The sequence below is a fragment of the Centruroides vittatus genome, unplaced genomic scaffold (genome assembly GCF_030686945.1).
Source record: "Centruroides vittatus isolate TY-2023 unplaced genomic scaffold, ASM3068694v2 contig_2747, whole genome shotgun sequence".
NCBI lineage: Eukaryota > Metazoa > Arthropoda > Arachnida > Scorpiones > Buthidae > Centruroides > Centruroides vittatus.
In genome coordinates this window covers 2,203,751-2,219,978 of record NW_027121750.1, presented here as the reverse complement: position 1 = coordinate 2,219,978, position 16,228 = coordinate 2,203,751, and the positions used below count along the sequence as shown (strand labels likewise).

Below are 16,228 nucleotides of genomic sequence, written 5' to 3'. Positions count from 1 at the left end.
TTAAAATCTTTCTCTTTCAATAAATAATTAATAAAATAATTTACTTATCTTCTATGATAGTTAAATATTGATAATATGCAAATTTTTGAAATTGAGTTGAAATATGTACAATATTTTAATTAGTTATTATGGAAGAAATTGATTTTTATCTACAGTAATTCATATTTTGATAAAGTTTTTTGAAATTTTAATGTTTAAAAATATTCGGTTTAACTCCTATCAAAATTTGGTTACGTGGCGATATTTTTGGGTCAAATAACGGCATCAAACAACAGGAACAACCTGCAAAAAATTAAATAGTTAATGTCTTTTTGTGTATCATTTTATGAATTTGATCAAAATTTATTTATAGTTCACTATAAATTAATAATATTCAAATGTTAAAAATCTAAAAAAAAAATATGTTAATCTTTCATTTTATGACTTTTTCTTTAATAATTTTTGCTTTAACAATAGAAATTGATATAAATTTTTTCATCATTATAGATAAATTCCTGTAATTCAGAAGATTAAACATCTTATGTGAGGTTGGTCCATCGTAACCTTCAGAAATTGCATGGGTCAGATGATTGGGACTTTAATGACTTATATGGGGTGTTTGGAAAAGTAGGAGGAAAACTTTTCGTTTAAATAAAAGGAGAAAAAAAAGAAATATTTCATCAGAAGGGATACAGATACAAATATGTTGGCAATCAAAGTTATTGTGTTGAAACAATAATGTGGAGAAGAGAAAAAAGAATGTAGGCAAGATACTTCCTCCGGATGAAGAGGAAGATTTCTTAAGTAATCATCAAAAACCTTCAGTGATGATTAGAAAACCCAATTAAAGGTGACGGAATCTATGATTCGGCAAATAGTGTTTGCAGAAGGTCCCCGATGGAAGAAGATTGGAGAAGAAGAAGAAAAAAACCTTTGATGAAGAAGTTCAAAAAAGAGTATGGTGCTTATGTCCATGTTGTTGCCTCCATCCTCCTCCATTCCAAGCTCCTAGAACCCCAATCTCACTAAGTTCACCCATTTCACAGGTATCTATCAACTTCATATCAACTCATAACATACACACACAGATACACACACTATCTCTCTCTGTGTAAAATATGCATTTTGTATTTGTTATGCACCAGATAGAACATATGATGCAAGAAAATATATATAATTTTCTAATTAAATGAAACTTCTGTCTTAGAAGTGAAATTTGAAGGCAAATCTCCTTCCTCTAACAGCACATACTTGCCTACAAGAAAAAGATATTAAAAAACACCACAAATATGAGTTAAGTTGTCAGATCTCAAAAATGACTGGTATCAATCACCCTGATTACTTATCCAATTACTGTATATTGAGGGACCCACACTAAAATGCACTTTTAGCAACAAAAAATTTACAAAATAATATACATTTAAATGTTTTCAATCAAGTATTTTTATGGGAAGAAAGCATCCAAATGTACCTTATTTTTGTGAAATTTTTGCTCCAAGTAGATGTTTGACCCTCTACATTTATTGGAGCATTTCAGTATTTCATTCCATATAAGCAGTACAATGTTTTATTGAATATGACATGGAAGAATATACTCACAATACACCAAGTTCTTCAGTGACGTAAAATTCAGCACCGAATGCCTATTTAGAACATCTAATCAGAGGATTTATTCTCAGTTTATATCAGTGCAAATTAATCTCATTGACAGAGCGAGCAATAAATAAGCTTGCATTAATTTTGGGATTAAATTTTTGTATTGTAACTTCTGTGATTGAACAAGAGTTGACGATCCAAATCTCACTCTGAATCAGTATATTTTCAGTTTTTTTATTTTAACCTTTATCAGATTTTCTGAATCTATCTTGTCATTACATTTATCATCAGTCAACTTTCTATAAATTCACAAATTCTTATAAAATTCACATGCTACACAAAATCTTACCTTCTTCGTATAAAAACAACAACCTGTCTAGTAACACAAGGGTTTCTATTACTGGCGCAATCATTAATCTGAGTGAATAAAATATCACAACTAGTTTCCACCGTTCGAGACATTCGTTAACATAAGGAGACGATATGTCTTCTGGAGTGATATTTAAATCAATTCTTTTCAATGCATTCTGAACATAACTGTAACAAACGAAAACCCATAAATAGATTTAAATTTATGACAGTAATTTATAAAATTAAACTTTAACTTACGCAAAAAATGGCATTTTATCTGCATGCTTTATACTATGAAGACCGAAATGTTTCATCTCCGGTAAATACTTTACAATCAAAGTTTCCAGAGTAGCTCGGTAACAATGAATCTTCAAACAATCCGCATTTCCTTCAATATAAAAATAATACAAACCTTTCTATATTTTTTAACTGTTAGTAGAAGCTAAAAAATATGTTTCTTTGATAAAAATATATTCTTTGCATAATGTATGGGCATTTCAACCTAACACAAGTAAAATACAGTTAATTCTATAATATTTGTAACAAATGAAAAAAGAAAAAGAAAAAAAAAAATGGCTTAATGAATAAACAGAATCTTAAAGAATGCCATAAGTCAGTGATATGTAAACAATAGAGAGGTTGAGGCCGAAGTTTTAAACGCGAAAACGTGTACGTCGGACGTTCGACGCCATTTTCCTGTAAGCCTAGAAGTTTGACAATGGCGTTTGGAAAGTCATGCTCGACATTCCAAACGCCATTGTCAAACTTCTAGGCTTACAGGAAAATGGCGCCGAACGTCCGACGTACACGTTTTCGCGTTTAAAACTTCGGCCTCAACCTCGCTAATAATTTAAAAAATTTTGTTAATTATAAAGCCAAATAATTGCCAGATTAAATCAGTTACTTTTAATTTTGTCAGTTGTGAGAAAAAATTCAATAATAATAAAATATTAAACCAAAATTAAGTGATTGAACCTCATATTATTTTACTATTAGATAAATAGAAGTAAAAAAATATAATGTAACTTTTTAAAATATTTTAAAATAACCCCCCCAATCACATTACCGTGTTCCCCTAAAAATAAGACCGGGTCTTATATTAATTTTTGCTCCAAAGGATGCATTAGGTCTTATTTTCAGGGGATGTCTCATTCAAAGGTGATCATTTGAATATTTACAATATTTAATTAGAATTTATTTATATTTAATTAAATATTATTATTTTATAATTCAATACATCCGTCATGGGTTGCATTGAACTTATTAAATACAATCATCTGGCTGTAAATCTTAACTGGGGCTTATATTACGAGCTTCCTGAAAAATCGTCTACAATTTGCTTTTAAGTGCATATTATCGAATGTTTTTTAAAAGTTTCAAAATTTAAAATATAATAAATACAATAAATTTATTATATTTTTATTTTCGAATATTCATTACAGTACAAATATGGGATTCATACTAACATTTATTTATAATTTATTTGAGAAGAAGATTAGATTTTAAACAAAATTATCGTTATTCAAGGCCAATTTTGTTAATAAAAAAGACATTTTTATTAATATTATTCTATCTGTTTGCTTTCCAGGAGCACAATTTTGTGGATGATAACTGTCATAAAAGCACGTGAAACAGTAAATATTTCTGCAGTGTGCGCATTGAATAAATGTTGATTTTTACAAGATTTATGTATGTCGCTGGAAAAACAAATTTGATTAATGTTTAAAAGTATTTCTCCGTCATTGATTAATTTGGAGGAGAATCGTCTGTATTGTATTTACATTTGTACATTGAAAAATATCAGAGCTCTTCATGTTTTTTTTTCTATTGTAAAATATATTTAAATTGTTTTGTTTTGTTATATTTGATAGATAAAAAAAAAACAAATTTCAAATTTCATATGCATTCAAATATTTTATGTTGATGTAATCCAAATGTAACTTTTCAACGACCACAAATATTAGTCAAATAAATTTATTGTTGGATTTTAGACTTTTTTGAAGATTTATTCAAATATCAAGCCAATCGAGTATAATCTTTAATATGCACTGCTGGACAGGAAAAATCAAACACCCAGAAGGTGTCATTGCTTTATGGGTGTTCACATTTTCTGTCCAGCAGTATAAACATTCATTAATTTAACAAATTAGACAAATGATTTGGGACAATCGAGTAGAAATAAAATAAAAAATATTATGGTTAAGCAAATATATAATTATAAAATTTACAATTTAACTTACTTCTTAATCTTTCAGTGTAAGTCTCAATTGCATGACAACTTATTTCTAAAGCTTCATAAGTCAGTGTGAATTTGGAATTCTTCAGGAAATTACTCAGTGGAAAATTTCTGTAAATGATATATATATATATGTTACAGTCAAAACCCGTTTTTAGTTAGAATGCATTTTAACTAGTTGAAACTAGTTTATACTAGATGTCTTTGTTAAAACCCGTTTTGTCTACTTAAAACTAGTTTTAACTCAAATTCATTTTTGACTAGCAGTAAATTCTAATTTTAACTAGACAAAACGGATTTTAACAAAGACATCCAGTATAAACTAGTTAAAACGCATCCTAACTAAAAGCTGGTTTTGACTGCAACATATAGAGTGATTCGGGGTAAGATGGTAAGCGGGGAAAGATGCCTACTTTTTGATATTTTCAAACGGTGACGTCAGATATTGTCACGTGTTTGTACGATGAATCGTCGGGCCAATATTGAGTGCGGAAAGCTGTAGTTGGCTATTGTTACCTCATTTTCTACATCCGAGAAGAATAACAGCAAGATAAGAACGAAGTTTTTGTTGTGAAATGTTTCTAGTATCCTTTTAAAACTAAAAGTTAAAATAAAATTTATTAAAAAATGCTAAAAACAATTAATGTGTGAGTTAAGGTTCTAAAGTTTCCATTGTGAGCTACCGCCGATCCCAAACAGACATGCTAGAACACGTACAATGTAGTCATCTTACCCTGACAAATGGAAAAGATGCCACATTTTTCATGGAGTAACATGCCTATTTTTTGTTAATTGAATTCCGATATGCCTATTTTTAATAAATTTTTGTTTTCTCGTTTTATTGCAGGATATGCATAGAAATTATATAAGGACTTCTCGAAAAGGTTTTTGGACTGAAAAAAGCTTTCACTAGCTATAGAGCATGTTAGAACAAGTGGAAACTTAACAATACTTATACTACACTGTTATACTTACTATGAAGTACTTTGTACTGCATATGCAATAAATTAAATTTGGTTAAGATATTCGAAAATTAATTTTATGCAATTATATTTGTTATCTTACCCTAACGGCATTTGGCATCTCACCCGGATACTTGGGGTGAGATGCCTAAAATGCCAGATGGTAAAAAAGTCGTCATTGCAAACACAATATACAATTATTTTTCATATACTCCAAAGTTTTATTTGAAAAACATGCTCAAGAATATGAAATTTTTGTTAGAAGCCTCCAAAACCCAAATTATCACTATAATTTCCTTTATAAGCATAATGTTAGGCATCTTCCCCGAATCACTATACATAACTTTATTTCCCCCAAACATATTTATTTAGCTAAAATTAGTTTTAACTAATGTTAAAAGTTAAAACTAGTTTTATCTAAAATCAAAACATGTACAGCAGTAAATTAACTAGACAGAACGGGTTTTGTCTAGTTAAAACTAGAATTTACTGCTAGTCAAAAATGAATGTGAGTTAAAACTAGTTTTAAGTAGACAAAACAGGTTTTAACAAAGACATCCAATATAAACTAGTTTCAACTAGTTAAAACACATTCTAACTAAAAACGAGTTTTGACTGTAACATATATACATAAATTCATTTTCATTAATTTAAATTTTTTTAATAGTAAATTAATTTTTTAATATATATATATATATATATATATATATATATATATAAATAAATATATATGCAGATTAAAATGGATATATTAAAACATTCCAAAAAATTATATATTTTTATCCTGAAATGAACTAAAACATCAACCCAAACATTTGTGGACAGATTGTTTAATATGAGATTATAAGTAAAATAATAATACAAACTTTTACTTTAAAAGAGCATCAAATTTTCAACTGAAAATAAGTTTCTAAACTGAAATTCAAATTATGCATTTAACCGAATAAGATGGAAAATGATAACTGCTGTGTTCCTCGAGTTAATCTGATCGAAGCTGCTAACAATTTTAATATATTTAAATACCTTCTAGTGGATGTAGTATATATTTAAATGCCCTAGAGTATGTTGGGCCCTCTAGCAGAAAAAGAAAGAATAAAATGTCTCTGAGCCATGAGTGTTCTTTTTCTTGAGTTTCGAATTGTGTGAGAGAAAATTTTTTACAGTCCACTAACAATAAGAGCATCGACATGATGGTCCATCGTGGTGGATTTGAAACACTCATCTGTGGATAAATTTAAATTTGTGTGTCATTGCTCTCAACAGGTGAAAATTCTGAGTTGAGAGTCCAAGCCTAATTTGAGAATTCTGAGTTAAAATTCCAAGAACAATTTCTGTTTGTGCTTTGAAACATTCGAAATCACATTTAAAGGTGCTAAGAGAATATCTCATTCCTATTGTTCAGAACTTAGGTCTAACTGTCAATGAAAAAATAACGACTGCTGGGTTATATGATGATATTAAAAAACAGCAAAAGGTGTAAGGGCAATCTTGAGTCAGTTACGGAAATTGCCAATTTAATTATTAAGGAGAGAAAGTCTAAAGAACAGAGTCAAATCGAGATTGAAAGGTTATATCGGAGCAGTCGAAAACAAAACTAAAACTGATTTGAAACCTGAAGGATGGGGATTTTTCTTTTCATTGTTAAAAAGAGCATTTGCTTCTAAAAATGTTCCTGACATTCATAAGGCCGAAATCTTATTGAACTTACTGAGAGCCACTAATCCAATTACATACTTAAATGATGAAAATTTAACTAATTATGAGAAAATGAAGGAGATCATCTTGAGAGAGTTTCAGCCTATTTTTTACTCATGTTTAGAGCACTTTAGAAGGGAAATTATTTACCTAACAAAACATACATGCAATTTTCTTCTAGGTTGACTACTGCTTGGGAGTACTATTTGAATGTGTCAGATTTCAAAAATTTAAATGAGCTCATAGTATCAGACAAATTGTATCAATCACTAGATAGAGAAACAGCTTCTTATATTAGCATAAGACAGAAAGATGGGCGATTCAAACCTAACAAATTAGGTAAAAAAATCTACTTATACGAGGGGATTTCAATAGGTAACACTTTTTATTTTTTTAAGCAAAAGTGTTAATGTATATGGAAAATACAGAATATATGAAATGAAATATGTGGATTAGGCTACTTCTTGACATAAGAACTATTCAAATTCAAGCACTTGTCCCAAGATGTCTGCATTGTAGAATGCTGTTTCCTGGCCATACAACCATCTGTGAACAGCTGATTTAACCTCTTTGTCAGAATGGAACTTTGCTCTAGCCAGGAATTTCTTCAAAGGACCAAATAGGACACCGAGCAATTTTTCTGACAGCATCTTCAGGTGAATGCGGCAGTTACTTTGAATCGTTCGATTAACAGCAGTGACTGTTTGAAGGCAAAGCTGCACTTACCGGATGACCTGACCTGTGCTTATCAATCACACGCTGACAACCATTTTTAAACATTTCACACCATCGATGGACATTTGAATTGGCCATGCAATTATCACCATACACTTTCTGCATTTCCACACGAGTTTGTTCACATTTCTTGCCCCTTGCCCATAGAAAATGAATAACGCTTTGCTGCTCTTTTCTTTCCCATTTGTCAGAAATGTACAGGCAACACAAGTGTTCCTATCATGCAATAGTGTTGCCAGAAATTCAAACTTAATTTACTATATTCATGTTTTTGTATACACATTAAAATGTTTGTTTAAAAAAATAGAAGGTGTTACTTATTGAAACACCTTCATATTTTGCAACCCATTTTCCTAAACCAAATAATACTAGTTCCAAGGAGCAGTTTGCAAACTGCTTCAAGTAATAAGTTGTTTGAAAACTGATGCCTCAGTACCAATTTTTGTACTGAGGCATCAGTTTCAAACAACAGCCCAAATGGTTTTGTTGAGCACTGCAATTTGTTTTTTGATTGATGAAATGGGTAATATAAGGTAAGATGCCATTTTGATGCTGGAAGTGAGTCAAATTTCATGTCAAGATGTATAGAAATGATACAATTAAAGAAGGAAAAGGTTAATATTGCAATTTGTGGTCTAAATGATGCTTCTTTTATGATAAAGAATAAGGTTAATGCTCTAATATGTAACTGAGAGAAAGATTTTGTGAAGAGTTTAGATTTTTTAGTCATCCTCAAAATAACTGCCGATGTAACTCCCTCACGAAAGTTAGATGTTTGAGTTCAAGATTTTATTAAGTTGAAGCTGGCAAATGATAACTTTAACATTCCAAAACGTGTGGATTTGATATTGGGGCTGAGATTTTTTATGAGCTACTGAAACCAGGGCAACTCAAGTTGAGAATTCAGATCTTATTTTACAAAATACTATTTTTGGCTTTGATGTTTCGGGAAGTGCAAGTAAAGAACCATAACCAAATTTATTGTAGCTTTATTAAAGAAGAGACTAGTTTAGACAAAATGCTCAAAAGATTTTGGAAAATTGAGAACATTAAAATTGCAACACCAAATAGTAAGGTAGCTTCAAGTTGTGTAGAATGCTGTCAGCAAAATAGTAGGAACAAGAGGTAGATATGCCAGAAAAATGTCATTAAGGGATGATCCTAGTGGCAATGGCATAGATGAAGTGTTAGAGAAATTTGAAAAACTATCCACTATGAAAATGGAAGATATGAGGTTGAATTTCCTTGGATGAGGGATTGGAGAGAACTCAGTGACAATTTTAATATTGCAACAAAAAGAATAAACTCTTTCCAAAATAGCCATAAGCATAACCCAACACTTCAGTCAAAATACTCAGAAACACTGAAGGATTATGAAAGAAAAGAAATCATCAAGAAGGTACTAGATATAATTAAATTAAAAGACAAGACAGTCTACTATCTACCTCACTATCCTGTCATCAGAGAGGACAGCACAACCGCCAAGATGCACATCGTTTTTGATGCGAGTTCACATGATGTTGGACAACTATCATGACTGTTGTGGCCTGGTACAAACTTGAATCGAAATATATCTGATCTTCTGTTAAACTTCCAACTTCACAAGGTTGCATTAATATCAGACATAGAAATGGCTTTTTTGCAACTGTCCTTGGCAGAAAGGGACAGAGATACCGTCTGTTTCCTGTGGAAGGAATATGGCCTTCTTCAAACTTACCAATTCAAGAGAGTGCCCTTTGGGGTCACTTCCAGTCCCTTCTTGTTATCTGCCACCATCAAGGCACACCTAAGAACGATGCAGCATGATTACCTGGCCACAAAAGAACTATTGGATTGTTGCCTCTACATGGATGATTTCATTGCCAATGCCAACAATATGGAAGAAGCCTTGGAGGTCTCCTGAGAGGCTTTGTCCATTATGAAAGAGGGAAACATGATGTTAAGAAAGTGGTCAGCAAACCATAGATCTCTGATGGAGCAGTAGAAATAAGACGGACTCGACACCCAATCGAAGCATGATTCCATTGAGTTAGGCTTCCGTGCAGCCAAGGTTTTGGGACTGTCCTGAAATGTAAATGAGTCTCATCATAGAAGTGAAGGGTCAATTAGAGATCCTGTCTAAGAATGAGAGTACCAAGCGATTCCTCCTATGAGAAGTTGTGATAATCTTCGACCCACTAGGAATACTTTCTCCATTCATAATTCATGTGAAATACTTGTGGCTGCAGAAAATTCCTTGGGATGAGCAGTTATCTGATGACATACAGGAAAAATGGCTCCAATGGTGTTCTGAGGTTCCACATCTCTTAAGCTTAACATCCCTAGGGATGTGTTTAACTCAACTAAAGGAAAAGCAAGTATCATTGAGATCCGCAGTTTTTGTAATGCTAGCCAAAGGGTAAGTAAGCCCTTTGGCTAGCATTACTAGCTCTCAAGTACATGTTGCCATATACTTGAGAGTTGTAAAAGTTGATATTATAGGGAATCTCCTCACTTCCAAGAGTAGAGTGGCTCCTATCGAAAGAATTACCATTCCAAGGCTGGAGCTACTTGGAGTCTTGCTAGCTGCCTGGCTAACAAATAATGTCAAGAAAATCTTGGACCAGAAAAAACTGCATCTGTATTCTTCTGGACTGATCCCATGATTACACTTCACTGGATCAAGGGCCAATGCTGGAAGCCTTTTGTGGCCAATTGCATAAAGGAATTTCAAAACCTTTGCGATTCAAGTGCCTGGCATCATTGTCCAGGTAACCAGAATCTAGTGGATCTACTATCTCAAGGTATAAATGCCAGTCATCTGTTAGACAATTCCTTTTGGTTCAATGGTCCAGAATTCTTGAGAAATCAACTTGAGCTGAAATCCTCAGATATGACAGTTGAGACATTAGAAAATGAGGATGATTACTTATGTGAATTAAGGAAATGGATAATACTAATGTGAATTGGATAATACTATTTTCTGTGCTATCAGTGTTCAGCAATCCTTTCTAGACAATCTATTAAATCAGAGTAATAATTATTCTAAACTGCTTAACATTTTCACTTTTGTGTGTCAATTTATTTACAATTGTCGTGAAAGAGACAAAAGAATTGGTTGCTAAGTGTAGGCAAAATCAATGAAAACGAGACCAAACTCATTTAATTGGTAGTCTTAGCGATGACTATGACAATTTGCAAACTTTAGTAGTAATAAATTTTTGGGATTTTAAACATTTAATTATAAAAACCTAAAAAAATTCAAAATTTTTTTATTCAAAAATATAAAGATCAAATTTACCTAACAAGTAATTTCAAAACATGGCATAATATAGGATTATTGATATCACTATTCTCTTGCCAAATATATATAGTAAACTTTTAAAAATAACTATGTTTTAATTATTATATTATCTATTTAGATAATGTTACTTTTATGTTTCAGTTTACATAATTATATTTCAGTTTTGCATTGAAATAAATCTGTTTATAAAAATCAAATGTTTTTTTCAAATTTAAAAATGTAACAAACATATGATGACGATGATCAATCATTGAAACTACCAAAAATAAATATAGTTTAATCTTCAACTTTATGCTGGATTTCCTGTTTATTTGATATTTATACACAACGAAATGGTTTTTGCTGAACAGTACCAAATCTGCTGTGTCGTTATTCTTCGTGCTTTTATGTTTTCAATGTTTCAATTAGTATTTAAATAAAACACTGGCATTGTTGGAAATTGCTAGCTCGAATTCATTCATAAATATTATAACAGGTTTCTTAATTGTAAGTAGTTTGAATTTATCAGCAATTAAGTCAATTAATATAAAATTTAGATAGGCTTAATAATAATTTAAATCAGTATTTTATAAAGTAATGTGCGAAAATTAAAAATTTATTGACATTTCATGTTTCGTAAGTTCAAAATCTACATTATATTTATGTTGTAAAGTGAAAAATTAATCATCACGGAAAATGGAAATCAAAATTATTAATTTCCAAGATAAAAAGTTAAAACTTTCATTAATCTGATATATTTAGAAATAAACATGTTTACATTTTGTTAAATTTTTTGTCATAATTGCATCTGATCTACAAGTAATTTAACAAATATTTTAAAAAGTGAGAAAAATTTAAAAAGCAATAATATATTACCTGTTTAAATCTAGCTTCATATAACAGCAACCAACAGACAAAATTACATTGGCTTCGCAGTTATTCAAAAATAATTTAATCATATTAACTGCAAGATTTCCACACGTATGCAGCCCAACGATACCGAAAAATATCTGAGAATAAAATTTTTATAAAATCATTTATAATACTTCGTGATTATTAAAATACAATTAAATTCGTTAAGATTAGATACAAAAATATTTTGTATCTATATTTGAATATTTTTTTAAAATATATAAAAAAATATTATTATTCTGTAAAGATATTTTAAAAAATTTAATTTAACGTAATATTATAAACTACGGAACGACTAACGTACGTAATGTACAGATACTAATTACATTAAAACAATGTAGCAGATTAAGAATAAATGATTATTACTCTTTACTTAAAACAAAAAATTCAGTCTCATATAAGTCTTATTAAAAATATAGTTAATCACAAATACATAAACTAATCAATGATTTAGCAATAAAGCTATCTATAAAATTTATGAATAAAAGTTTTATATATTATAATTCTTTGCATTTTATTTGCGTTTTAAAATATTATAAATTTTAAAATAAGTCCTTAAATGTTTTCAAATCATTATCCAAACTTTATCAATAATTTTGTTGAATTTTTATTCTTTAAGAAGTCATGTGAATTTTATTCTGGCTTTATTTAGTAATTTTCAGATGTAGTTTAAAATGTATTGGGAAAAACCTATTTTTAAAGAAAACGGCACTTGTGTGATTAAAGATTCAATTTATTTATATATTATTATTTTAATTAAATTTTGATATATCTGAAAAAACATGTAAACCCTACTCTAGAGAACAAAATTCAAATCTCAATCCTTGTGCAATATATGACTGCTTCACTATTTATGCATTCACACATATTATTAATACTTTGTGATCAGTTATTACAGCTGATATGCTGTTTTATTTTTCTTCACAATTTCCATCCAATATTTTAATTAAATATCTAATAGGAAACTGACAAAATAGGAGGGTTTGTTTGTCCTGATTAACCGTTTTATTTCAGATAAAATCAGTTATAGATATAAATATATATAAAATAATTTACATACATCCGAGTTTATTACGTCTGTTTCCCAATTTTTCTTTATCATCTGAAAAAATTTATTACATGGCAAATGTTAAAATGGAATTCCATTGTATATACAGTATATATATAGACAATACTTACTTGAATTAGTTCAGATTCACTTGTCGATTCAGATATATGATAAACAATATGCTTTGGCAATATTAAAGCACTCGATTCAGATTTCTCATTCAAATTACTATTGTTTTGTTTCTTAACAATTTCTCTTAAAGCCTACAATAAAACTATCTGTAACGTTTATAAATTTATAGATAAAATATCTTCTAATGGTTATTTAATGAATTACAATGCCTTTATTACCTTCTTATCATATTTTTCTGCGGTTTTAATGTGAGATTCTATAGTCTCCATCGTTATTACTTGAAAGCCATACCGAAGTGATAAAAGACGAGATAAATGTCCCTGGCCAGATCCAATATCAACAACATTATGACATTTAATGTTTTGTAAGACCACTTGGGCAATCTGAAATATTATTATAATTAAACATTAAATAAACATTATTTGGTAGCTGGAATTTCAGTCTCTTACTTTGTAGAAACAGTGTAATTCACATATTAGTTTTCAGCCAATGGTGGTTCTAAAAAGCTTACCGGTGTGCCACAAAATTTTAAAAAAATGACATTAAAATGCTAATTGTTTCATCCATTTTAATATTTTGTATACGTTTTTAAATAAAACAGGCAATGTTCATGTAAGACTATCATTTGATGCAACACATAAGTGATGCATTAATGATGTCCTTATAGGATCTAATTAAATTAAATCTATTGTTAAAAAAATATATATTTTAAGATCTTATTTTTAAATTTGTGAAAAATACATTGCAAATTTATTGGAAGACTTTTAAAATACATATTTTGCATCCAAATCCATTATACTAATCAAAGTTATCAATTCAATATTTTTTTCAAACAATGTTGAATTAAAACAATTTTTATTTTAGCCAAAAAACCAAAAATTATTATACAATTGTTATTTTTCTTACTTATAACTCAAAAATTCAATAGCTTAAATTTGTAAATATGTACATTTTTTATAACTTTATTACATAAAAATATTTTTTATAATTAGCTGGTCTTGTTTAATGCCTAAATTAATGATTTCTGATAGATATTACTAAATATTTTTTTCTATAAGTGTTAACTGTGTTTGTTTCAAAATTGAATTAATTTAAGAGCTATAAATAATATGAATACTACAGATGATTGAGGTTTAGGTAATATATTCATGCAAAAGAACTAGAAACTAACTAGAAAAAGAACTCCTACCACTTGAAATGGCTGAAATGTTTACTTAACAAAGAGAGAAAATAGACTACAAAAGACCGATAAAAATATTCTTAAAATTATATTTAAGAAATTATTCGTCTTTTAAAAGCAATAACTACACATCAATTCAACAATATATTAACAAAAGATTAAAGATTTATTAATGAATGTACTTTTACCTTTAGTATAATTAAAGTTTCTTCAGTCTAAAATTGAATATAGGTTTAAAATTACAGTAGAGCATCGATTATCCGACCCCCGATCAACTGTCACATCGGTTAACCGACCGCGTTCTAGTCGGCAAATTCAAATGTCCGATAGTGATGTGGCGCTACAATATTTGTACAATTTGGCTATGTCTTAGCTACTTTAATATTATTTTTGTTTAATTTTTGCGTGTTTTAGCTGGAAACACTGGCTCGACCATGAAAGGGAGGCCAGTATTTAAACCAGGCTTAATTTTCTATTTTTCTTTATTTCTGTATTTATTTTGCAAAACAAAGAAATAATTTAATGATGATTATTTTAAAAAATTTTGTTAGGCTTAACATCGATGAAAATTCAACGCGAAGTAGTTTAATAGCGATATACTAATATGCTTATTACATGGGATATACTAATATACTAATACACTATACTAATGTATTTTTTCATACTTTTCGGTTATCCGTTTTTTCAGTTATCCGACCAACCTCGGTCTCCAATTGAGTCGGATAATCGATGCTCTACTGTATTTTCAAATGTTTGATTTATAAATAAATTCAAATATTACTTTTTAAATAATTATTTAAAAACAGTAAAAATAAATTCAACAGCAAAATGTAAATTTTCCTCGGCATTATTTTTTTAAAAAATTTATTTAACTATAGATCAGTGGTTTCCAAAATAGTGATATTGCCTCATAGGAAATGGTGAAATTATTTGAATGGGTGCTAACAGACATGCAGCATGAGAGCACCGGTTATGAGCTCTTCTAAGCTTGTTTTTCATGTATCATCGATCATTGACAATTATTACAATTAGTTAATTACTCTGGAACATAATGTTATGAGAAAGTAATTTTTTTTTTAAACTCAGTTCTTTTAAAAATCCTACACATGGAGCCATTTTGTATTATATTTGAAATATTTAAAAATTTTAAAGATATACTAACCTGTGCAATTCTTTTAATTTCATGACATTTTTTAGGTTTTACGTGTCTTGTAAATATATGATCCAAATCTGAACCCTTCAACATTTCAGCATCTTCATTTGAATTTATGTTTCTATCTATAAAATTAAGTCATTATTTCTAAACTTATATTTCTTATTTATAATTTTAATAAAAAATGTTTTCAATATTCTAAGCTAATTATAATAAAGTAAATTTTCATTATATTATTGTTTTGTTATTAACTATAATGCTGTCATCTTATAAATATCTGTAATACCATTCATTTAAAACTACAGAAAATAACCTATAATCTACTTAAGAAGTCCTTTTTTTTACTTCTCATAAATGCTTTCAAAGACGTCTATGCATTTCATTCTAAAATGCTAAATGGTTATAAATAATCTTGGAAGTATTTACAACCGTTGACAGGCTAGCCAAAAAATGTCTATTACTGAATGAAGATTTTTTTTGGCTATCCTGTCAATTGGTACAAGCATGCTTTACTGGTGACAAGCATTTGATTTAAACACCTTCTCTAATGTTTAAAGTGCCTTTAAGATATCATAATGTAGCATTACAATGAATAGTTATTGTATTTTCAGAAGAGCATGAAAACAGAACTGACAAACATTATCTATTTCATGGAATTTTAATTATTTTTCTAACTTGTTGTTTCTTTAAAAACTTAATAAAATTGATCATTTAACAATTTTTCCTTTCATAAAAAAAATTCTTGATTTCGACGTCATGGTGAATCTTAGATTCTATGGCTACTTAACATTGAAGGAATATGCTATTTGAAAATATGTATAACAACCTGTTCCAAATAGAAGTATAATTACTTTTATCTATCCCATTTATAATTAAATACAGTGTGATTCTCACACTAAGCAGCACCAAACATTCCTCAACAACTTGGTTATTTCTTTATATTTGCATATGAATATTTATATGGAAGACTAGTTTACAAGACTTTGT

General features: G+C 29.2%; 1 protein-coding gene across 1 annotated transcript in view; it reads right to left on the bottom strand.

The window, feature by feature from the left end:
• Positions 1–158: 158 nt before the first annotated feature.
• Positions 159–16,228, bottom strand: part of LOC136972012 (methyltransferase-like protein 25B) — a 30,669-nt gene continuing 14,599 nt past the window's right edge. The window contains exons 4-12 of the mRNA XM_067266560.1: positions 15,251–15,366; positions 13,127–13,291; positions 12,908–13,039; positions 12,789–12,830; positions 11,693–11,826; positions 4,167–4,273; positions 2,185–2,314; positions 1,925–2,112; positions 159–282 (exon numbers count right to left, since the gene is read on the bottom strand). Of these exons, the coding sequence (XP_067122661.1) occupies positions 188–282; positions 1,925–2,112; positions 2,185–2,314; positions 4,167–4,273; positions 11,693–11,826; positions 12,789–12,830; positions 12,908–13,039; positions 13,127–13,291; positions 15,251–15,366 (1,109 nt within the window). The 3' untranslated portion in view covers positions 159–187. The remainder of the gene's footprint in view (positions 283–1,924; positions 2,113–2,184; positions 2,315–4,166; positions 4,274–11,692; positions 11,827–12,788; positions 12,831–12,907; positions 13,040–13,126; positions 13,292–15,250; positions 15,367–16,228) is intronic.